Raw genomic sequence first — 23,472 nt, 5'->3', positions numbered from 1 at the left:
ACGGGGGTCGTGGCCCCGACGGTCAGCCCCGCCTGCACCTTGGAAGGCGCGTCTTGTCTTTCCTCCCCGCAGGCTCCTTGCAGTGGACCAGCGATGAACCTAGTCGGCAGGCCTTTCTCGAAGGTTGCTTTTGGAGGCACAGAGCAAGTGTCCGTAGTGTCTTTTCCTCCAGGACACACTAAATAAGGAAAAGTATGTGTAAAGAATTCTAAGTCTAATCGTACCTAGGGGTTTCCCTGGTGGCGCATTGGTGAAGAATCCGCCTGCCCGTGCAGGGGCCGTGGGTTTGATCCCTGGGTCGGGAAGATCCCCTGGAGGGGGACGTGGCAGCCCGCTCCAGGGTTCTTGTTCACTGCCGTGGGTCGCCATCGCCTTCTCCAAAAATGGGTTTAGTTCAGTTCAGTTCAGACGCTCAGTCGTGTCTGACTCTTTGCGACCCCATGAATCGCAGCACGCCAGGCCTCCCTGTCCATCACCATCTCCCGGAGTTCACTCAGACTCACATCCATCGAGTCCGTGATGCCATCCAGCCGTCTCATCCTCTGTCGTCCCCTTCTCCTCCTGCCCCCAATCCCTCCCAGCATCAGAGTCTTTTCCAATGAGTCAACTCTTTGCATGAGGTGGCCAAAGTACTGGAGTTTCAGCTTCAGCATCATTCCCTCCAAAGAAATCCCAGGACTGATCTCCTTTAGGATGGACTGGTTAGATCTCCTTGCAGTCCAAGGGACTCTCAAGAGTCTTCTCCAACACCACAGTTCAAAAGCATCAATTCTTTGGTGCTCAGCTTTCTTCACAGTCCAACTCTCACAGCTATACATGACCACTGGAAAAACCATAGCCTTGACTAGATGGACCTTTGTTGGCAAAGTAATGTCTCTGCTTTTCAACATGCTATCTAGGAGCCAGTATTAGCATTTAATATAAAGGATCTTTCTTACCCCAAGATCGCAAGCATAAGAAACTTTCTTAGTTGTCATTAAATCTTTGGTAAATTCCCTTTTTGAGACAAGGACTGTTATTTCATTGCCATTTTTTTAGAATTCATTAGTCTTCAATTTATACGTATCTTTATTTTTGTCGATCTTTTAATTTATACATGGGAATTGAAGACACTGCTTTGTATGTTATGCTTTATATATCAATTGGTTATTCTCTTTTCATTTCTTATTTTTCTTAGTATCTCTGTAGCATAGATTTGAGACCTCAAAGATTATTGAGAAATAAGCTCATCTTTCAATTATTTTTTATTAGAACATAGAAAATTTCTTTCCTATAAATGAAATTTAAACACTGTTCCAAATATTAAAGGCACCATGTTTCTTCCCAAATATTTTATTTTTTACTTAAGTAAATGAAAAAGAATATTTTTGTGTAAACTCTTTGGAACTTTGGGTAAATTAACTGATCTGGGCTCAATGAATGATTAATAAAAACAATAACTTACTAATTAAGCACTAACTCTGTGGGAGGCACCATATCATGTTTGAATTAGTGAGGATTTCAAAATCTAGTGTATTATAATTAAAAAGAAATTTCATTTTCTTGCTTCTAAGACATGAAGTATAAATGCCAAAAGAGCGCAACTTACTGTAATGTAGAAGGTGATGGCAACCCACTCCAGTGCTCTTGCCTGGAGAATCCCAGGGACAGCTGAGCCTGGTGGGCTGCCGTCTCTGGGGTCGCACAGAGCCGGACACGACTGAAGCGACTTAGCCACAGCAGCAGCAGCAGCAGCAGCAGGCTTATTTAATGAAATTAAGATTTGTTTAGTGTATTTGTAATTACTTGTATTGTTTGTGAGACTGGTTGGAAACCTCTGTTTTTATAGACGCTGTGAGCATTTCCCAAAGGGCAGAGGCGGCCAGTTCAGCCTTTCCCCAGACGTGGTCCTCAGTCCACCTGGAGGACGCTCTCGCCGTGGCCTCTGGAATGGAAGACTGAGGGGTCCTCTGCTGTCACTGGGGGGAGGAGGGGACAGATAAGTCTGGGGACATGAGCTGCAGCCCAGGACATCTCAGAACCTTTCGTTACAGGTTTGGAACCTTCAGGGGTGGCTTATCCCTTGCAGTTTTCCAAACTCACTTGATTACAGACCCCTCTGTTTCTCAAATCAAGGAGCAGCCGTTACGAAAGGATGCTTGGTAGGCTAAGAGCCTAGGTTCTCGTGTGTGTTCCACCAAGTCATTTGACCAAGTTCTCCCGAGAAAAAGGGAAATGACATTTGACCTACAATTTTCCAGTCTTGCTGAAAGGATCAAGTGAAAGGTATGGTACCTAAAAAAGCACTTGGGACATTTAAAACGTCATGTATGTACATCATTTTAGCAGTAGCTGAATTTTGAAGTTGGGGTAAACATGGCGATGAGTTTGCTCGCTGGTGCAGTTGGGGGCTGGATTCTCAAACATGAAGATGCAGGCAAGCTGAGAACTTGTCGGTTCAGAGAGAAGGACCGTTCCATCAAGTCAGAAGCTCTCCCAGCACCTGAATCAGAGAGATGTCAGATGTCAGAATCACAGCACCATTGTTGGGAAGCCTGTTTGTAGTTTTTGGATGCTTTTGGTGGAGGAAAAATGAGATGTTCTCACTTGGGAGGTCTGTCTGGAACAACCATCCAATTTCTAGTCAGCACTGTGATTTTATCATCCATTTCCAGACTCATTAGGGGAACCAACTCTCCTGTTACTCACCCTCTTAACGTTTCAAGTACCTCTATAGGTTTTTCCTGTTAACTGCTTTTCCTGACACCCGTATAATTACAAGCAGTGTCCAAACTCTTCTCCTCCCCAAGTCAACTTACCTTGTTCGAGGTATTTTTAAAGGGGAACGTACGAGCAGAATCGCTTTATTTCTGCCACACAATGGATTTCAACACCCCAAGTGTCCACGTTACTCGCCTTGGGGTCAAGGCGTCCACCCCGGGCTCTGATGGCTCTCCTCTCTTCCTGTGTGCTGGGAGGATGGGTTAATGCACACTCTTTCCTTTTCCATGTTTTCCCTGGTGTCTTGCAATGCCAAGATTTTTTCCAGATGTCTCCTATTTCCTATTTCCACATGTTGGACATGAGTCACCATCTGGCAGAGTCATCGTGAGAATCAGTGTGGGTTTCCACATTCACCTACTTTTGTCTTTTTGATAGTTCTTTGTTAAACGAAAAAAAGGGGAGGATTTTTAAAAACTATGCCTGAATCCAAGAGTGAAGTATCAACCATATACCATGGGGAAGCCGTGACGAGCAGATCCGCGCTTGGTGGTTTTATTTTATCCTTCACGCACACATCTCCCTGAGCGCGGGTGTCGCTGGAATGTGCCTCTTGGGTACCACAGAGGGGACCGTGAGCCACACCTCCCCCAGCATCCACCTCATCTTTCCTGTTTATCTCCATCACATAAAGTCTGCCCCTTCACCCTCTGCTCTGAGACCTGTTACACTGGAGATAGATTTTAATCATAAAAACTCTACCTTTATGGATCCGTAACTGTACTAGGAATGCACCTCATCTGGTGCAGCTTCACAAAAGAGGGAGCTGATCTTCGTTCCACGTTGAGATGGAATAGGAGAAAATTAAAGGCCTTGAGTGGAATCTCGTGTGCTTTAAAGCCCAGAACCACTCGTGTGAGTGGACACTGTCGTCAGCGGTGCCGGGCCCTGACCCCGACCGTCCTCGTCTTGACTCTTAATAGAAAACGTTATTTTTTCGTAAAAAATAATGAAACGTGGGATGACCCTGCTGCCTGGGCACCCAGAAACGGCATCGCAGAGCCCCGTCCTCCTGGGGTGGCTTGGCGCAGTGCGTGACTAAACAAAGGGGAACTTAGAGGAGACAAGGGGGCCAGATGGCCCTGGGGACTGGGTGCCACAGGGCCTTATTTTCCCTTCAACGAGCCCCATAGAAACGTGAAAGTCTCCCATGCACGCTGTGTCCACTGGTGGTGTGGCCTGCCTCCACAGCCACGTGGCTTTGAAAAAGTGTCATGCTTATCTGGCCCCGAGTCCAACTGACTCTGGGCCTCTCCACGCGGAAATCAGCTCTCGGTTCTCACCTCCTCCCTGAAATGCCACCCGCACGTCCTCCAGGGTTGAAGCCCCTCTCGGGCTGCCTTCATCTGAACACAGTTGGGCTGGCCCATGTTCTTTGCAGACCAACCTCCGAAGAGCTGGAAGACACTCTTAGTGACGAGTGAGAGATGGGATTCTCTCCCATGTCTTTGTTAGAGCTTGAGGATTTGTCCACAGTTTTTTTTTTCCTCGTGAGGGGGTATTTCATTGTGGCAGCTGACGTCCTGCGTTGGTTCACTGATCACAGGTGAGAAAGCCCTGGCTCTCGGTTGGTTGGTGTGATCTCTGAGGCCTGCAGTATCTGGATAAACACTTGACTGGGAAATGGTTTATCCGAGGTAGTAAAGGAGCTCAGTCCATCCACGATGAATGCAGTGAGCTTCATGGGCAACGTTGGAGGTCGCTGCCCGGGACTCTTCCTGGATGCGATGGGGACTCCTCCTGGATGTGATGGGGACTCCTCCTGGATGTGACGGGGACTCCTCCTGGATGTGATGGGGACTCTTCCTGGATGTGATGGGGACTCTTCCTGGATGTGACGGGGACTCCTCCTGGATGTGACGGGGACTCCAGGGTACCAAATCGGGAGGGTGACGTTAGAGCTGGCAGGGTGGGGCCCCAGACCACTTGAAGAGGCAGCCACACTCTCTGCAGCGGTCGGTGGAGGGGCACCCAGAGCAGTGTGGACTCAGAGGGGGTCCCGGGGAGCCAAGCCTTTTGTGGGGAGGGGGTGTGTGTCCCGAGCAGCTTCTCCGATGCCAGACCCGCCTTGCACGCGCTGGCCCTCTAAGAATCTGGCTCATGGCGGCCGTGTTCATCTGGGTCCTTGTGATTGGCGTGCATTTCTTAACCTGAAAAGGAGTCTTGGCATTTTGATCTAAATCTCCAACCCAGAGAAGGTGGACTCAGAGCTCTTAAACTTTCAGATCTGCGTGTCTGCTGTCTCTGATTTCAGGGCTGTCCTGTAGAGGCCAGGGGTTCGTAGAGCTTTGCCATGCTGCCCTTTCTAAAGTGTAATTTACCAGAAGGAGCCGCGGTATGCAGTCAGGGCACCACGGGGCCTTGCTCGATGTCCGCACGCCGCTGGTATGCAGTCAAGGTCAGAGGCTCCCTTGATCTGCGCAGAAGGTCAGGCCGTAAGGGGCTGGCACTTTTCAGGCAGACATGTCCTCAGCCTCGAATGCTTTCTCAGTGATGTATGCGGAGAAGGCAGGAATGTGATTCAGGGCGTTTGGCTCCCGCGCCTTCCTCATGCACTTCTCGAGCCTGCCGATGTGAAAGGTAGCAGTTCTTGAGTCCCTTGGGTCTTCCCCTCCCTTTTTTTCTGTTTTGAAAAGTCTCAGGACACCTGCATGGTGTCAGCCTTGAGCGTGTAGCCGCAGGGAGCGATGTCTGTCCCCTTGTTGTGCCTCGTCCCACTTTCCAGACCCCTTCCCTGTGGGTGACCCCAACAGCTTCTGCTTCTGCTCTGCTTCTGGGGCAGAGGGAGGGAGCCTGGAGGCCAGGCACGCTCCGTGAGGCTCTTCATGAGCCCCTGGGGTAGGCCCAGCTCCCTGTCCCTGTGGTATTTGTTCCTCTGAGATTCTGCACCCAGGTCATCCGCTGCGGTCCGTTGCCGTGGAACATCAAGTAGCTGTGAGGTGGTTGCTTCTCAGCCATCTCTCCCTGCAGCTGCTGGTCCTCTCCGTGGAGAAGCGTTGAGTTTGGAAGCCTGTTTGTCCTCTTGGCGTGTCTGGGGGGCTCCCCCCTGGCTTGGAATTCTCGTGGGAGCTCAGGAATTTTTTACAAAGCTGGCAATTTCATATCTGGAATAGGAGAGAGAAGGAAAGGCCACCTCAGGGTGCTTGACTGACCAGCCTCCGGTGGCCAAAGAGAAATTGCCCCTGTGGTTCTGCTGGATGACACAGACCCCCGGGGCGCGGAATGCGAGGGAGCATCGCCAGAGGCTGGGTCTGACCTTCAAGCACCCCCTGCCCCCCTCCTTCCATCTTGTCTGTCTGTCTTTCTCCAATACACTTATCCACTGGGTCATCTGTCTTCAAGTTGATTTGTTAAATTTAAATGCAGGATACATGGGGAAATGTCACATAGTTTTAAAGCTCTATAATCTGTTTTTTTTTTTAATGAGAACATTAATATCTCCTAATTTACAGACTGTAATGTGATTTGTCTGTTTCAGCAACTTAGCTCCTAGCCAAAGAGTGTAATGTTTTAATCTACCGGCATTAAGTAACTTAGAATTAACGAAACAGGAAACTCTCGTATCAGTTGAACCTTAAACGCCTCTGAAAAATAGATACGGTAAAATAGCATTGAATAAGATGCTGCTTGTGTAAATTTTTTAATGATTTGGCCATGCCCCTGGGTAAAAACACGTGCCCACGTTATCTTCCGAACACACGCTGCTGATTTTGTGAGCAACATTGACGTGAAGGCTCTTTGTAAGTATTTAGGAAGGAGCTATTTGTTGTGTTAACTTATGCCCCCTTATTTGGGATTGACTGTGCAATCATATGCTTTTTTCTGGGGCTTCCCTGGTGGCTCAGTGGTGGTACAGAACCTGCCTGCCAGTGCAAGAAACACGAGTTCGATCCCTGGGTGGGGAAGATCCCCTGGAGAAGGAAATGGCAACCCACTCCATTTAGTCTTGCCTGGGAAATCCCACGGACAGAGGAGCCTGGTAGGCTACAGTCCATGGGGTCCCAAAACAGCTGGACACGACTCAGCAACTAGACGATAGCAACGATGCTTTTCTTAACTGTTCAGCTTTAAAATCATTCTTGACCAAAAAACCGCCTTCAACATTTTCGGTCCATTTCTTTCCTGAAGGCACCATATGTTTTAAAACATACTGTGGTCTTTACTGAAAACAGGTTAAAATTGGGTTATTAATCAGGATCGATCTTACCACGGCTCTTTCTCATGGAGGAGGCTAGGCTAATGGTAGGCTTTGTGAAACCTCAAGGTTGGCCGTGTTGTGTTGTGTTATGTGCGGAATTGATTCGTCATGTCTTAACCTCCTTGGCCCTGTTCTGATCTTGATTAATGAAGTCTTGACATGATTGCAGCATGTTGGGGCAAGTGTTATTAGCCATGTGGTAACAGTCAGGGAACTTGGTTGGAGGGGAAAGGAAATCATTGGAGGCATCTGAATACGTTGTTCTCAGGTCCTCACGGAATAAACAGAAGAGGAGGGTCCCGGGGCCTCCGTCATCTCAGTGGGTTGAGCTGGTGACGTGCTGGCCTCAGAAAGACTCAGGCTGACACCGGACAGTAAAACATGATGCCCTGGCCTTGAAAGGAATTGCTGTCAAACATGCTCACTAAGGGAACACTGAGAAGCCCTGTGCATGAGATAACGGAGGAGTTTCGTACACCTCTCACGTTTTGCTGAATGCTCAAGGAATGCTGTTTCCTATGTTGAATTTAGCCACGAAAACAAAAACGAGATAATTCTTGGGTCGTGACCTATAGCATCAAAACAGAGACTACGCTGCATTTTCGTTCTCTTCTAAAATGCGTTGTGGTCTTTAGGAGACGCCGTGGACCTGACAGTCACAGAGACTTAAAGACAGAAGCAAAAGGGAGGTGTTTAAAGGGACCACAGTCTGCAGCGCTAGGTTTGTGAACATTTGTTCAGTGTTTGAGGCAACGCAGGGTGGCTCTGAAAACTCCATCAAACCAAATCTGACCCTTACGAGATCCCATGGGGAAGAGGGGCAGAGACAGGGTCCTATCTTAAGAGGGTGAAACGGATTTTCAGGGAGTCCACGTGATCGATGCTCCAGCCAGGACTGAAATCTTTTGCTTCCGAAGTCAGAGTTCTTGCCTCGTCACGCGGCATCATCAGTCCACCATGAGCCTGCAGAGTAGGGTTCCCCAAAGCTCTGATCACTCACCCGGAGCAGAGGTGCCTATTTTTGTAGTCGAGTTTGAAATGGAATTCCTAGACCTGTACGCTCTTGTAGGTTTGTGTTTCCTTACTCACTCATGAAAATATTTAGTGAGCACCTACTGTGTACTCTGTGTGCCGGGTGTGGGGGCCCAGGGAATGCCCCTGGTAGGGTACCTCTAAAACCCAGTTTTAATAGATAATTGAATTTAACATTTTTTTGAGAAAACATTTTTTCTTAATTGCCAATTGGCAGTTTCTCTAAAGGTTAAACCCAAAGAATACCTTGCATGCCTTTTCTGTAATAATAATTGTTATTGTCAGAATAGAACTTTTGCATTTTTCATATTTACTGTTAGCACAGACTTTAAAAAAAACCCTCCCTGACCTAGATTGTGGCATTTCCTGACTTTTATGTGCCCTAATTTTGTTCAGGATGCACGCACTTCCAGGACCTTGTCACACACCCACGTTCATTTTCAAGTTAAAGTTAATAACATCCTTAGCTGTGGTAACAAGAAAACCCTCCAAGGACTATTTAAACATTGCGTACTAATCGGTATTTCTGAAAGTTGCTGATAACATACAGTGCATCTCTTTAAGCCTCAGGGTTGTCGGTTCGGAGGTAGTAAAAGTAAGGCGAAGTGTCTTTTTGAGAAAAACGATGCAATTTTTCCTTGTCTAAACTCCAGAACCTCCTCGCCTCCCACTGTTATTTTGTTTGCAACAGTTGCGTTCCTTCAGTCTCACTCCCCCCCCCCCCCACCCCTCACAATCTGTAAGTTAGGACATAGGATTTTGATAGAGGCGAGTGAGCAGAGGAACATGGGACTTTCAAACACAGAAAAGGCCCTTGTGCCGGTAAAGGTGCAGTTTTGCAGGCAGGTTCTCAGCCCCTCTGAGGCCCCGCCGAGTGGCTCTGTGCTACTCTGGGCTCTTGAGGCAAGGCCCGCCCCTGCCAGGCCAGTCCCCAGCTGCAGCCAGGTCTTGCCTCCTCCTGCCTGCCGTGCGCAACACACACCACCTTCCAGGGCCGCCCGCTTAGTGAACTTCCCAGCCGCTGTCGGGCTCCTTTCATGTCTGTGCCACTGTTCTGCTTTAAAGGACATGTTTTAAGTCTGTACTGATTGGAAAGTAATAGGTTTAGCCAGAAACATTCCTGATTGTGACCTTGTGGGGAAGCTCTTAAAATCTGGTTGGATTTTTTTTTCCCCTTTCTAAATGACAAAAATCAAGAGAACGGGTTAAATGATCTCAAGTATGTATTTCCTATAAACGCATAGTAGAAGGACCAGAGAAGAGCCTTCAAATAAATTTTACCAGCAGTTGGATATTTAGAAATTGTTTCTTAGAGACCCCTTACTACCATATGTGTACCTGTTTTGCAGAATTTAATTGTTTAAAAATGTACTAGTTCCAGCCATTTAGAAAACTGAATTTACTCCCCAACCCTGTGTTATTGTTACAGTCCCCTTGTATTATTGTTAGACTCTGGGTTTGAAATATGGGTGCAGAAAGCAGTCTGAAAAACATCAATTCACGTTATTTCTAGGGTCACAGAATTATGTTACTTAATAGCCTCAGTGTTCAGGTTACTAGTTTTATATTTAATTGTAATCACATTTTTTAATTGAAGTATAGTTGCTTTCCAATGTTGTGTTAGTTTCTGCTGTGCAGCAGAGTGAATCATCTATACATAGCCACTCTTTTTTTGTACATTTTTTAATTCAAATTAAAATTTATTCCCGTAGTGATGTGTGTTGCAGGCTTATTAAAAATGATTTCTGTTAGCTGTACCTGCACTGATATCTTCAGTGGCACTAAATATTTAACATTAGTATATTAAGATAATGGATATTTAAGAAAAAAAGGCTGAATGCTTTCAGAGTCTACTGGGGGAAATTTTGATGGGGGAAGTGTGGTCACACAGCGCCCTCTAGTGGCGGAAAGCCAGAGCCCTTGGGGGCTTTCTTGCTCAGTTCACCTCTTTGCGGTCGCGATCCCATGAACTGCAGCACGGCAGGCCTCCCTGTCCTTCACTGTTTCCCGGAGCTTGCTCACACTCGTGTATTGAGTCAGTGATGCCATCCACCATCTCGTCCTCTGCTGCCCTCTTCTCCTGCCTTCAATCTTTCCCAGCATCAGGGTCTTTTCCAATGAGTCACCTCTTCGCATAAGGTGGCCAAAGGACTGGAGCTTCAGCTTCAGCATCAGTCCTTCCAGTGAGTATTCAGGGTTGATTTCCTTTAGGATTGACTGGTTGGATTTCCTTGCAGTCCAGGGGACTCTCAGGGGTCTTCTCCACCTAATCACAGTTTGAAAGCATCAAGTTTTCGGCGCTCAGCCTTCTTTATGGTTCACCTCTCACATCCATACGTGACCACTAGAAAGACCATAGTTTTGATTCTACGGACCTTTGTTGGCAAAGTGATACCTGTCTAGGTTTATTATAGCTTTCCTTCCAGGGAGCAAGCATCTTTTAATTTCATGGCTGCAGTCACCATCTGCAGTGATTTTGGAGCCCAAGAAGATAAAACCTGTCACCGTTTCCACGTTTCCCCATCTATTTGCCATAAAGTAGTGGGACTGGTTGCCACGATCTTAGCTTTTTGAATGTTGGGTTTAGAGCCAGCTTTTTCTCTCTCCTCTTTCACTTTCATCAAGAGGCTCTTTAGTTCCTCTTCACTTTCTGCTGTTAGGGTGGTGTCATCTGCCTACCTGAGGTTGTTGACATTTCTCCTGGCAATCTTGATTCCAGCTTGTGCGTCATCCAGCCCAGCGTTTCTCATGATGTACTCGTGTCTCCTTAATTTAATGTGATAGATTAGGTGTAAAAGTTGTCTTCAAATTGCTCTGTGTTTAGGAGTCCTTTGGCCACCTGATGGGAAGAGCCGACTCGTTGGAAAAGACCCTGATGCTGGGAGAGACTGAGGGCAGGAGGAGAAAGGGGCAACAGAGGATGAGATGGTTGGATGGCGTCACTGACTCAATGGACATGAGTTTCAGCAAGCTCTGGGAGATAGTGAAGAACAGGGATGCCTGGCGTGCTGCAGTCCATGGGATCGCAAAGAGTCAGACACGACTTAGCCACTGAACAACAACAATCCCAATGAAAGGATGTTTAGCTGAGACTTCGTGGATATGCTGGGATGCTAAGGGATGGTGGAGGATTGGGGATGAGCACTGTTTGGGCCTGGGAGGTGGTTGAGAGGCTGGACTTAGGCTGAAGCCCAGAAGATGATGGATGTGAGTGGAGGGTTATTGGACCAGGGTCCACAGGAAAACCCATCAAGACATTGAACCTTCCCATTTAAATTTGAACATATTAATAGAGCATGAGAAAGCCCAGTGGAAACAGAACTCTGCTGTCTGATGGGAAAGTGGACAAAGCTGTCGATTAAAGATGAGCTGGAAATGTATACACATATTGATGGAATACACCCACCAGACTTTGGAAGAAGATTATCAAAATATTTTTCTTTTCTTTCTAATTTGGGAAGCTGACTACTTGGGGGAATGACTTTAAATATTTATACTTAAAATATTTTAAGCAGATTCCCGCTTTGGAGTAAGAATTAACAAAAGTGTTTTAGGCTGATTTTTTCAGAAAGAGCCAAATTAATGAAGAAAATATTTGCTGTTAAAGACCCTTGCCACTTCTGGCAGCTTTAATCTTTGTCCGCCATCGCTGATACTCGGCTCTAATGACGGAGACAGGTCTGGAATTTATTTATGAGTCCTAAGAACCTTTGGAAAATTTGAAGTTTTTTCGCCACCAACAATTTGTCAGCCCTCAAGTTTGCCTGTCTTTTTAGTGAGTTTTTAACTGGATCAGCGAAGCTGGAAAGTTTGCTTTTAGCTGGCTTTTGGGGAAGAGTTTTAAATTGTTTATAGTAACAAGGCACTCAGGGCTCCTTCAGGTTATTCTTGGGTTGAAGAATGGTTCTTTGGAAAGTGTTTTGTGAAGAACTCTTTATAATTCGTTTTTTTTCCCTCACCCCATGACGTGCAGAGCGGATTTTGGTAGATCAGAAAGTATCTACAGCTTCATTTCTTGGCAAATGTTGGCTGACCGATAACATTTGTCGTGTGTTTCCTCTGTGATTGGTGCCCTGCTCGTTTCGTATTACGTATGATTTGAGCTTGGCGCTAGCGACCGACTTTCACAGCGCTGTTGAAATTCCCAGAATTGTGCCAGAATTCATCATGGGCTTGAAAGATCAGGGTTTATCCAGCGGAAACCTACCCTTGAACACAGCCTCTTGGGGAGACTTCTGTGCTAGCGCCATGTCAGGGGCAGCGTGAAGCTGCTGACCCACCCGCCAGGTGTGGGTGGCCCTTGTCCATTGGATGGACTCAGCTCCAGGGGCCGGGAGTGTCTGCTCAAGAGCCCTGGCCGGAGACCCCAGCGTCAGAGCTGCGGTCCACGTGTCAGCAGAGGGAGGAAGGCTTTCCGACGACTTGCTGTGCCCCCAGGCAGCTCCGTCTCCCGAACCTCGGCACTGTGTCTGTCCCACTTTTCATCAGTTCAGTTCAGTTGAGTCCCTCAGTTGTGTCCGACTTTTTGTGACCCCGTGGACTGCAGCACGCCAGGCCTCCCTGTCCATCACCAACTCCCAGAGTCCACCCAAACTCATGTCCATTGAGTCGGTGATGCCATCCAGCCATCTCATCCTCTGTCGTCCCCTTCTCTTCCTGCCCTCAATCTTTCCCAGCATCAGGGTCTTTTCCAGTGAGTCAGCTCTTCACATCAGGTGGCCAAAGTATTGGAGTTTCAACTTCAACATCAGTCCTGCCAGTGAACACCCAGGACTGATCTCCTTCAGAATGGACTGGTTGGATCCCCTTGTAGTCCAAGGGACTCTCAAGAGTCTTCTCCAACACCACAGTTCAGAAGCATCAGTTCTTCGGCGCTCAGCTTTGTTTACAGTCCAACTCTCACATCCATACGTGACCCCTGGAAAAACCACTTTTCATACAAACCCGATTATCTGTAGCTTCCAAAGTCTCTGAGAGCACGTCACCACTAGCCTGATGGTGGCCAAGGAGAGGAGTGTCGAGGTTCCTGTGATGAGGGGCCATGTAGGGTCTGTTTGCCCAAACCAGCCCCGAGGGTGAGAAGGGACCGAGTGGTCTCGGGAGGCTGTTAGGAAAGAGGCGGGATCTCACGGAATGCGAAGGCCGTGAGCACAGGAGCCCTTTCTCCTGTCTAACGCCTCTCTGGCTCTTCTCACCCTCTGCATGTGGAAAGATGGGGAATGCACTCAGGTCCACCCCCCGTGTGTGACTGCTCAAGCTCCCGGCATATCCCCTCCGAGCCGGCGGGGACAACTGCGCCAAGAGCCTCCTACCGACCGTCTCGAGCGAAAGAGCACCGGACCTGGAGCGCGAAAATGACACTTCGGGGAAGAAGGCGAACAAGAGGAAGCCATGCTCTGGGTGCAAGAGGATTTTACACTTTCCTAATTTAATATTAGGAGGAGGAGATGGCACCCACTCCAGTGTTCTTGCCTGGAAAATCTCACCAACAGAGGAGCCTGGCGGGCTGCAGTCCATGGGGTCGCAAAGAGTCGGACACGACTGAAGCGAGTTAGCATGCATGCAGTTTAATAGTAAAATGTTAAATGCATGAGATAGCAGTAATGAAAGAGGAGACGTGTGAAACAGTCTTCAGTATTATTTAAAGAAATGTAGCCCGTTTTTATGGGCTTCCCTTGTGGCTCAGCTGGGAAAGAATCCGCCTGCAACACGGGAGACCCTGGTTTGATTCCTGGGTTGGGAAGGTCCCTGGAGAAGGGACAGGCTACCCATTCCAGTGTTTTTGGGCTTCCCTGGTGGCTCAGCTGGTAAAGAATCCGCCTGCAACGCGGGAGACCTGGGTTCCATCCCTGGGTTGGGAAGATCCCCTGAAGAAGGGAAAGGCTACCCACTGCTGTATTCTGGCCTGGAGAATCCCATGGGCTGTATATCCATGGGGTCACAAAGAGTCGGACAGCCTATTTTCCAGTCTTTGAGCTTGAAGTAGGCTTGATTTACAGTGTGTTAATGTACAGCAAGGTGATTCATTTATATATGTATTGTTGAGTCGCTATATACACCTGCTTTTAAATATTCTTTTCCATTGGGGTTTATCTTAAGATTTGAGTACAATTCCCTGGCTGGACAGTAGCAACTTGTCATTTATCCATCCTGTATAGTCGTTTGCGTCTCCTAACGCCAGACTCCTAATCCTTCCCTCCCCTAAACGTGGTCTGTGTTAAGTTGACATATTCATTCTTTGAAGGCTGTAGGTGTATGTCTGCTGGTGCAGAGGAGAGTTGGTGTTCTCGTCTTCCTCTGAGGAAAACCAGGCCCTTCCAGGCTTCTGCCCGTGCGTGTCCCCTTCTCTCCCCGCTGCGGCAGTGGCAGGATTTCTGCCGTGATGTCCAGCTTCCTGGTGTGGATGAAGCCCAACGGGGCCTCATCCCGCAGTTTTTCCATGACCCCGTGACACCCATCCTCGCCTTCCCACCACTTTCCCAGCAGCTTCGGCATTCAGGAAATTATCCTGCAGATGTCTGATGGTTTCTGGGCTCCAGGAATCGGGCTTGTGGAATTTTTGGCTCAGCCCCGAAGTCCCCCATTGACTGTGACCCGTGGTCTGAAATCGCTTCGCCAGCACTGAGGGCTTGGTGAGCGCTGGCTCCAAACGCACATACTTTCGTTGCCTCAGTTATTCGCAGCCTTGCTTGGACGCTGAAGTCTCAAGGCCCCAGAGAGCTGACTCAGTGTCCCATCCCGCCCACGGCTCTCTCCTCCTGTTTCCTCTTTGGCCAGTGATGGTTCCAGGCTCTACAGTGCCCGTGGGGCTTTAAATTGGGAAAGGGAGGCCAGGGACTCTGTCCTGCCCGGCAACCGTGTTACTTTGTTTTAAAGCTTTTAGGCTACGAAGATAAAGCCCTCTCTCTTTGTACGTTCATGTTAGGGTTAGGGTTAGGGTTACTGTTCTGGTTAGTTCACCATCCATTCACTGACTTTCCAAGTCTGTGCCAAAGGCTGAATGAATGAGAAATACCCCTGCCTGTAAAGTGCTTAACTTGGAGAGATGAACGCCCGCTGCGGGACCTCTGCAGGCAGCACCCTTCATGGCTGTGTTCTGCGTCCCCATGGGTGAACAAGCGCGTGTAGGTGGTTCTGCCTGTCAAGGTCGGTCCCCCGTTGAGAGGGGGCCCAGGGCTCGGGCAGGACTTTTCCTTGGCCGTCGTCAGTTCGTGGTGACCATCCATGAACCTATCATTTTAAAACTGAGAAGAAGATTCAGAGCTCGGCTCAAAGCCACGTTGGCTGTCGAGACAGGCATAATGGGGCCTCTGACTGTCAGATGCTTGAAGACACCTTAGTCTGATATATTTCATGTTAATTTCAGCCTTTTTTGTTGTTGTTATTGATGATGATGTTTCCTGTATTATCCTTAGAACTGTCTCACTTTTTCAGCCTCGCCATCCTGGGGGCTTTATTAGTATTTGGAGGTTTGACTGAGATTTGAAGGGGGTGATGTATTCTAACACTGGATTTCAATCATGAACTTTGACCGTAGGTGTTTTAAGAGGAAGGGAAATAATTGGATATTACTTTTAAAAAACTCTTCTGTTCCCACACTTTATGGATTTTTAAAGAATCTCCTTCTGTCATCTCCTGTAGATAGTGTATGATAAAGAATTTGTAAGCTGTTCCATGCATGGAGCTCTGTTTCATGCCTCGTTTAGAGTGGCTGATTTTGATACCAAGATCATTCTCCATGGCTCTATTCTTTCTTCTTTATAGCATGCCAGTTTCTCTTCTCAAATTCTGAGTTTCCTCATTTGAAGATAGAATGATACTCACTTCCATGATTGGTATATAAACTTTTTTAAAAATTAGTGTGGTAGACTGCACTGATATTCAGGAGTAAAGCTGTTAAAGGCCATTGTCTCAAAACGTTTTGTGTAGGATCGTGCGCGTGCCTCTGTCTCATCCTCCAGGCTAAGTTCTTGCTGCCGTGGTAACCGTGACTGTGGGGCTCCTGTGGACTCCCAGGTGCTCTCAGACCCTGCCTCCAGCACATCCTGGGAAAGAGGTGACTGAGGGGTCCTGCCTCTCGCTGATTTCCACTGTGCACCTTCAGCCGTAAGCCCCAGCGCACGAGGGCTCACCGCTGCTGAGTCTGGCTTCAAAAGGACTGGCAGGAAGAACCGTTGCCTCACCTGCCCAGCTCTCTGCTTTCCCTGTGACCCTCGTGGAGATTTGCTGAAAGCTCGGAGGAAGAATTGGGCCGGCCTGCAGTGTGCTGTGTACTGGTTAATTGTATAGCTGTTCAAATCCTTATCCTGCCTGTTTGCTCTGCTCTGGTGCCCAGGATAACCTGCAGGATATTAGATTATTCATGTCTGAACAAAAGATTAGGAAACTTTAGAAAAAAAATGTATGTGCGAGATGGCAAGAGCCACATCCACGGAGGAGTCACTTCCTCTTTAGCTACTTAATTCTAAATCTCCTGGGATCTGGGGCTTGCTCAAGTGTTCCGGTGACATTTGGGAAAGAATGTGTTCTGCGGCAAAGGCCAGGACTTGGGAATTCAGATTTCTGAATTCTGTTCCCAGGAGCACACGGGGGTTAGCCGGTGACACGTGACATGTCAGTAAAACATCGGGTCCTAATTTCCTTATCTGTGAAATGGACATAAAAGGGGCTCACTTGCTGTGGGTGAGCTATTTAATATTTGCTGGGAACCAGCTTGCTCTAGTGACCTAGAAAAAACACGGGCCGAGGTAGAGGCTGACCTCATTTCTATTTTTGGCTTTGGTGCTGACTCAGTGAGAAACTTGTAGGAATCAGCTAATCCGGCTCTGGGCCTCTGTGCCTTCCACGATGAAAACGAGAATTATACAATCTTATCTGTGCTGGGCCTCCCGCTGATGCCGCCAATGTTAACCAAGCACTAAAAATATGCCACCCCGCACGTTAGGAAGCTTTTCCGCCGACGTGCCTTTGACATCTCCTTCCCATCACGTGCCAGGCCATTTGAGGATACTCCATTCAACGTTCGTTTACTTTTCAGCCAGCTGTTTGGAGTTCAGTTGTATTTGGGGCCGAATCTTCCCGTATCTGAGTCTAGGGAGGAGGCTGACCTGATGTCAGTGTACCGTCCATCTCCAGCTCCAGGACTTCGGGCATTGGCGTCTGCTGTCGTTTTAGGTGAAGAGTGGATGCCTTTAAGGAGCTTTCCCCTGGACACGGCCTGAGAATGTTTTTCTTTCCCAGGGAAGACGGGCTGGCGCTCTGTGTCCCGGCCTCTGCAGGGCCCCAGGGATGTTTGCGTCTGCTCTTCCTGGTTGGCCCCCGGATGCAGCTGGTCTAGGCGGCTGTGCCAAACGGGAGAGCTTGGCTTTCTTTCCTCCACTTAGTCCTGGGATCCTCTGGAGTTAGAAATCACTTGCTTCTTCCCCATTTATTCACGTGCTGTTTCCAGCCTCCTGCCAACGACACCCACAGCCCGTGGAGGCCCAGTGGATGGAGACTTCTGTTCAGAACCACATTCCTACAGTGCAGAGAAGTGTAGGGACTTCCCTGGCGGTCTTGTGGTTAAGACTCTGCCCGCCAGTGCTAGGGGACGCAGGTTTGATGCCTGGTCCAGAGCAGCCGGCATGCCGTGGGGCAGCTAAGCACGCTGGCACTGCTGAAGCCCGGGCACTCTAGAGCCCGCGCTCTGCAACGGGAGAAGCCGCCACAGTGAGAGGCCGGGCTCCACACCTGGGCAGCAGCCCCCGCTCGCCGCAACTGGAGAAAGCCCGTGTGCACAGCAGCGAAGACTCAGTGCAGCCAAAAATAGTCATAGATAACACGTTATAAACGGCACGGGCACATGATTCACCTGCGAGTTCTGAGCGGTCTGGAAAGGAGGATGACTTTGGGAGTTTTTGTTCCGTGTTCTTTCATTCACGCAACGTTGAAAATCTTCCAGTAGCTCTCGGGACTGTGCTCTTTGGGGAGGGTAAATATTTGTTTACCCCCAGATGGCTTCCCAGGCGGCGCTAGTAGTAAAGAACCCTTCTGCTGATGCAGGAGGCGTGAGAGATGCGGGTTCCATCCCTGGATTGGAAAGATCCCCTGGAGGAGGGCATGGCAACCCACTCCAGTGTTCTTGCCTGGAGAATCCCATGGACAGAGGAGCCTGGCGGGCTACAGTCCATGGGGTCACAAAGGGTCGGACTCGACTGAAGCGACTTTGCACGTGTGCAAATGTTTGTTGTGTTTAGCTTGTCAGTTTATTTTCTCCCTTTGAACTAACGTAACTCTGGGGGAAGTAAGGAATCCTGGCTATAATCTCTGACACGCCTTCTGTTTTTAAGAATTGGCTAAAGATGCCTACTCAATTTGATTGTGAGGTTGCATTGAAGTCCATATGTGTGCTCAATCGCTAAGTATGTCTGACTCTGTGAACCCATGCACTGTAGCCCGCCCAGCTCCTCTGTCCATGGGATTGTCCAGGCAAGAATATGAGAGTGGGCTGCCTTTCCCTTCTGCAGGGGATCTTCCTGACCCAGGGATCGAACTCATGTCTCCTGCATTGGGAAATAGATTCTTTACCACTGTGCCACCTGGGTACAAAAAAGTCCATATACTGTGAAGAAAATAGGTTTTCTTGAATTCTTGTCCCCATGTTGGGCTGTTTCCCATGGACAGGCTAAGTGTGGCTGTCTTCTGCAAATATCCTTAATTAGGCCACTGCGTTGCTGATGCTTGTACAGGAAACCACATTTCCAGGATCAAACGGTAGTACCTCATTTCTCCACATTCTTGTCCTGCTTGTATTTCTTCTCTTTGGTTTCGTCCAGCCTGAATCACCTCCTTCCATCTCTTCACGTATTAATTTTGTTTTCTTCTTTCAAGGGCCACCTCAAGGCCCAATATCCCAGTCTTTCTGAATCGCAGCCGCATGTGTGGACCCCAAATAAAATTTGTTATTTTCAAAAATAGGTTGAATTTCAAGCTCCACGCGGGCAGAGACTGTAATTCAACCTTGATACTCCCTTTGCACAAAGCCAGTTTGAAGAGAGGCTCGGGGAGGCCCGTCATCAGACTGCTGATGGCAGAGAGGGGTCTCGGCGTCTGCCGCTGAGGCGCCAACCGTGAGCTTTGCCTCCACACCCCTTGAAGGGGAGCCTCGATGGAGTTTGCTCTCAGAAGCTCAGTGCCGTGTCTGCCAACACAGCATCACTCATCAAAGGAGGTTATAAACAAGAAAAGCCCCAACTATCCTAAGCAATTTAGTGGGAAAAACCCCAACTTTCCGTTGTTTTATTTGCCCAACAAGTTATGTAGCGTTTGGAGTATAGTGTATAGACAGCGCTGGGCCAGGGATCATCTGTGGACGTTGCTGCCCTCAAAGGAGCTTAAAGACAGCAGAGACGTGTCTGACTTGGGTCGCAGCGGGCAGCATCTTTTCTGACGCTGTGGCAGGCGGGATGCGGGGTGATGCTGACCGAGGCCCATCTCTGCTCTTTCCTCCACTCCCTCTGACCCGCCCTCCGTCTCACTGGCTCTCTCCTCCTCCACAGGGAGAAAGAGGCCTTCCGGGGTTACAAGGGGTCATCGGGTTTCCCGGAATGCAAGGACCCGAGGGGCCGCAGGGACCACCGGGACAGAAGGTGAGCTTGGCCCTCACAGGCGTGGGGGCCGGGGGGTGGGCCTGAGATGGTCTGTGTCATCGCTGTGAGCCATCGTGTCTTGTCTGTTCCCTCCAGGGTGACACCGGCGAGCCCGGACTGCCAGGCACTAAAGGGACAAGAGTGAGTCCGGGGGCCGTGGGGTCGGTGACACCTGTGGGCGGGCTCCGATACAGCGATGCTTCCTGGGGGAGGGCTCCGGACCCCCACCCGCCGCCTCCAGACCGTCTGGGGGCGTCTCTCCCGCCCCCCTCCTTCTCGGGGCCCCTCCGCCCGCCTCTGGCCTCTGTCCTCGGCGCGGACAGCGGTTGCCCTGGGCGCTGGGTCCCTGGGTGACGGGCCTGCGTCCCCCTCCTCCAGGCCTGCCCCTCGACGGGCTCACTTCCTGTCCTTTCGACACCTGGCTTTTCCTGTGGCTGCTTCCTCAGGGGTTCCCGTGGGCGGATTTCACTGGGGGAGGGGATGACGCGTCTCCAGGTCTTCATCAAAGACGCCTTTGGTCAGTGTGGAAAGTGGTGACGTGTTCGGATCCACGCTCCACCTCCACCTTCCTCCTTCACACTCTGCTGTCTTTGCTCTGCCCGCTCCTGGGATGTGCAAGCAGGGAGCTCTTTGAAAAATAGAAGACTGTAAAATGTAAACGTTTTAATTGTGTTATTGTTACTTCGTGGAAGTGGAATGGGAAGTGTGCCCAGCCTTGCTGGATCCTCCTTGGGGCAGAAGATAGCAGATAACATTGTAGCTGTCTGCACTGAGGATCTGGATTTCAGCCAGGAAGAGCTCTGACTTTCTTCCCTCAGGGAACTCGTTTATGCCTACCCTCTGCTTCCCAACTGTCTGAGATTTTCCTGTAAATTCTCTTTCTGTCTGCCTATTTATCCATCCACCCATCTCTCTGTCTGTACATCCATCTATCATCTCCTAGAAATTACAAAGGATGAAACTAGGGCAGAGTTATCTTGTGGGTGTGCAGCCTTGATTTTAGAAGTAACCAATCACCAGGGTTTGATGATGAAGAGTTGCTACTGAAACTCCAGGCCATCTCCCGCCCACCCCTGGGCTGAGTCCTCGGTCGCCTCTGTCTGCTCGGGGTCGATGTTCCAAATGCCAGCAGTGAGAGTCTGACATCCTTATCCAGGAGGGTGTAGTGGGAGAAAATGGGGGTTCTCCCGCACCTAAAACCTTTTCATTTCCATCCCTGCAGGGACCCTCGGGAGTGCCTGGTTACCCTGGAAACCCAGGACTTCCTGTATGTATATAAAAGGCTTCTAGTTCCTTTATGAGACGTTTGATGTGTGTTACAGTAGCATTGATGATCTTCTAACTTGTTTACTTTTCATTTTGCTAATTGCAGGGTATTCCTGGCCAGGACGGTCCTCCGGGTCCCCCAGGTATTCCAGGATGTAACGGGACAAAGGTAAACTTAGAGCCGGGTCCTGCCCGCTGGGTGCACGTTTATCTAACTTTGCAAGTGGAACAGTTGGGCAGAGTTGTCCTGGGAACACAGGTTTAGTGGCCACAGTTGGGAAGTGACTTGTGTTACATCTTTCTTTGGAAAGGAAACAGTTTTCCCATGTTTAGTGTTCAGGAAAGACATCATTAAGCCTTTCTTTTTGTAGACTTTCATTCTAAAGTTGCTTTCACCATGAAATCTCTCACCTCTAGTCCATTACCAAAGCAAATAAGAAAATGCCAGTGTTAATTCTTGTCCCTGTTAAGTGTATTCTCAAATACGTTTCTTCCAACACGAGGCAGCGCTGAGCAATATAGCTGATAGCAATATTTAGACGACGGCTTTCACCAGCAGACGCAGCGTCGCTGGAGGGCAGGGCAGGGAAACGGATGGGGCCTCTGGGGTGAGGTGCTGTCACCCTGGTACCCCTGAGAGTAACTTTCTCTGTCCCAGGGTGAGAGAGGGCCCGCGGGACCTCCCGGTTTGCCTGGATTCGCCGGAAATCCCGTGAGTATCGGGTCGTTTGGGAAGGGTGTGACTCGCCTTTCCCTTTCCGGCCCTCCGCCCGTATCTTAATGTCAGTGTTCTTTTGAGGAAAACAAAACCAATACCAACGTTTTCTTTTTTAGGGACCACCAGGGTTACCGGGAATGAAGGTACGTTGTTTTATTTTGCTGGATTCATTCCAGGCATCTGTGTAAAACAGATGCCACGAAAAATAAACTTACTTTAAATTACTTTGGTTGACCGGTTGCCCGTTAACCTATTTGCCTAAACTCTGCTCCATTAAAAGAGTACTGAAGTCCTGCACACAGACTTAAATTTTAGAGCCTAAAGCTTCAACACCAGGTCCGTTTCTTCATAGGAAATAGGCGGTGATGGGAAGCATAATTTGAGGGGGAAATGTAACAGACGTGGGTCCCTGAAGCTCCTTGTCCTGAGCCCCGGGTGGTGCTGTGAGCAGGTCTCCGCAGAGAAACAGAGTCAGTGGGGTGTGCGAGGGGACGGTTGTGCAATGTGTGGGCACCATATGTATACAGCACACACATGAGGATGGTGGAGGGAGGGAGAGAGAATTAAAGTACAAATACAATGTTGTGAAATGTTTTGTATGTTGTATAATACGTGATACAATGTCCATTGTTCTATAGTATTATTTATTATTCTAATATTTATATGACATATTAATCTCATTCTGTATGTTTTGATAGATAATTACAATATGTGGAGATAAAGTGGATTCCTTATTTTGGGGAGGGGTGTGACTGTGAGGGTTGCCAGTCCACCGTCCGAGGGGCAGGGATGCAGGCTGGAGACCCAGGGGAGGGCGTGGGTCCAGTTTTGGAGGCAGTCTCCCTGCTTCCTGGGAGTCAGTCTTTCTTCCTCTGTAGGCCTCAACCCCTGGGGTGGGTGGCCCCCAGCCCCTCCCCCCGCAGGGTGGAATGTCATCTGCTTTATACCTTAGTCCTTCACACCTGCAGATATAAATGCCCACCTCGTCTGAAAAGGGCCTCCCTGTTGGCCTCAGCCTGGTGCGTGCCCGAGTCTGGGCACTGGGGCCGGGCCGCGCCGTCATCTGAAAAGGGCCTCAGCCTTTTTGGCCTCAGCCTGGTGCGTGCCCGAGTCTGGGCACTGGGGCCGGGCCACGCCCTCATCTGAAAAGGGCCTCAGCCTTCTTGGCCTCAGCCTGGTGCGTGCCCGAGTCTGGGCACTGGGGCCGGGCCACGCCGGCGCCTAAAACACATCCCCTGCTTCTCTGAACGTGGCCGCGCTGGGTCTTGTCCTGAAAGGTGACCCTTCTTTTGCGAGAGCAGCCGGTGTGCACAGCCTTTTGACCAGAGCTGGGCCCCTGTCTAGACCCCGCCTGCCCGGGGCCCGTTATGGGGAGCGCCCCACATCCTTCCGTTCAGCGGCCCACGAGCTCTGTCCTCGTGCTGGTCGTTAAGATGAGTGGCCGGGGAGACGGCCGGTAGGCTTATCCCAAGCGTAGGCAGAGGCTGAATCCCAGACCTGGGCTAGTCCCACACCAGCGGTGCGTGCCCCCTACTCCACGGGCGTTCAGTCTCTTTCCACAAACATCAGTGTTTGTGATTTGTCTTCTATCCCCCAGGGAGATCCAGGTGAGATTCTGGGCCACATACCAGGGACCCTGCTGAAAGGCGAAAGAGGATATCCTGGACAGCCGGGAGCGCCTGTGAGTACTGGCTGGGTGATTCCGAGCTCAAGCTGAGTCTCCGCCTGGGTTGCGTCTTAATTCTTCTCTTGGTGAATTTTACAGGGTTCACCAGGCCTACCAGGACTGCAAGGCCCCGTCGGGCCCCCAGGATTCACCGGGCCACCAGTAAGTCTGGGGGTGGGGAGTCTGTCTCTGAGGCTGCCGTTCA

At 49.5% G+C, this 23,472-nt stretch overlaps 1 protein-coding gene across 1 annotated transcript in view; it reads left to right on the top strand.

Annotated features, from left to right (window-relative positions):
• Positions 1–23,472, top strand: part of COL4A1 (collagen type IV alpha 1 chain) — a 129,462-nt gene that overhangs the window by 57,255 nt on the left and 48,735 nt on the right. Inside the window, exons 3-10 of the mRNA XM_069602011.1 lie at positions 19,528–19,617; positions 19,714–19,758; positions 20,840–20,884; positions 20,990–21,052; positions 21,542–21,595; positions 21,718–21,744; positions 23,199–23,282; positions 23,367–23,429. Of these exons, the coding sequence (XP_069458112.1) occupies positions 19,528–19,617; positions 19,714–19,758; positions 20,840–20,884; positions 20,990–21,052; positions 21,542–21,595; positions 21,718–21,744; positions 23,199–23,282; positions 23,367–23,429 (471 nt within the window). The remainder of the gene's footprint in view (positions 1–19,527; positions 19,618–19,713; positions 19,759–20,839; positions 20,885–20,989; positions 21,053–21,541; positions 21,596–21,717; positions 21,745–23,198; positions 23,283–23,366; positions 23,430–23,472) is intronic.

Source organism: Ovis canadensis, chromosome 10 (assembly GCF_042477335.2).
Source record: "Ovis canadensis isolate MfBH-ARS-UI-01 breed Bighorn chromosome 10, ARS-UI_OviCan_v2, whole genome shotgun sequence".
NCBI classification, from domain to species: domain Eukaryota; kingdom Metazoa; phylum Chordata; class Mammalia; order Artiodactyla; family Bovidae; genus Ovis; species Ovis canadensis.
The sequence above is the reverse complement of the archived record's forward strand: the minus strand, read 5'-3'. Positions and strand labels throughout refer to the sequence as shown.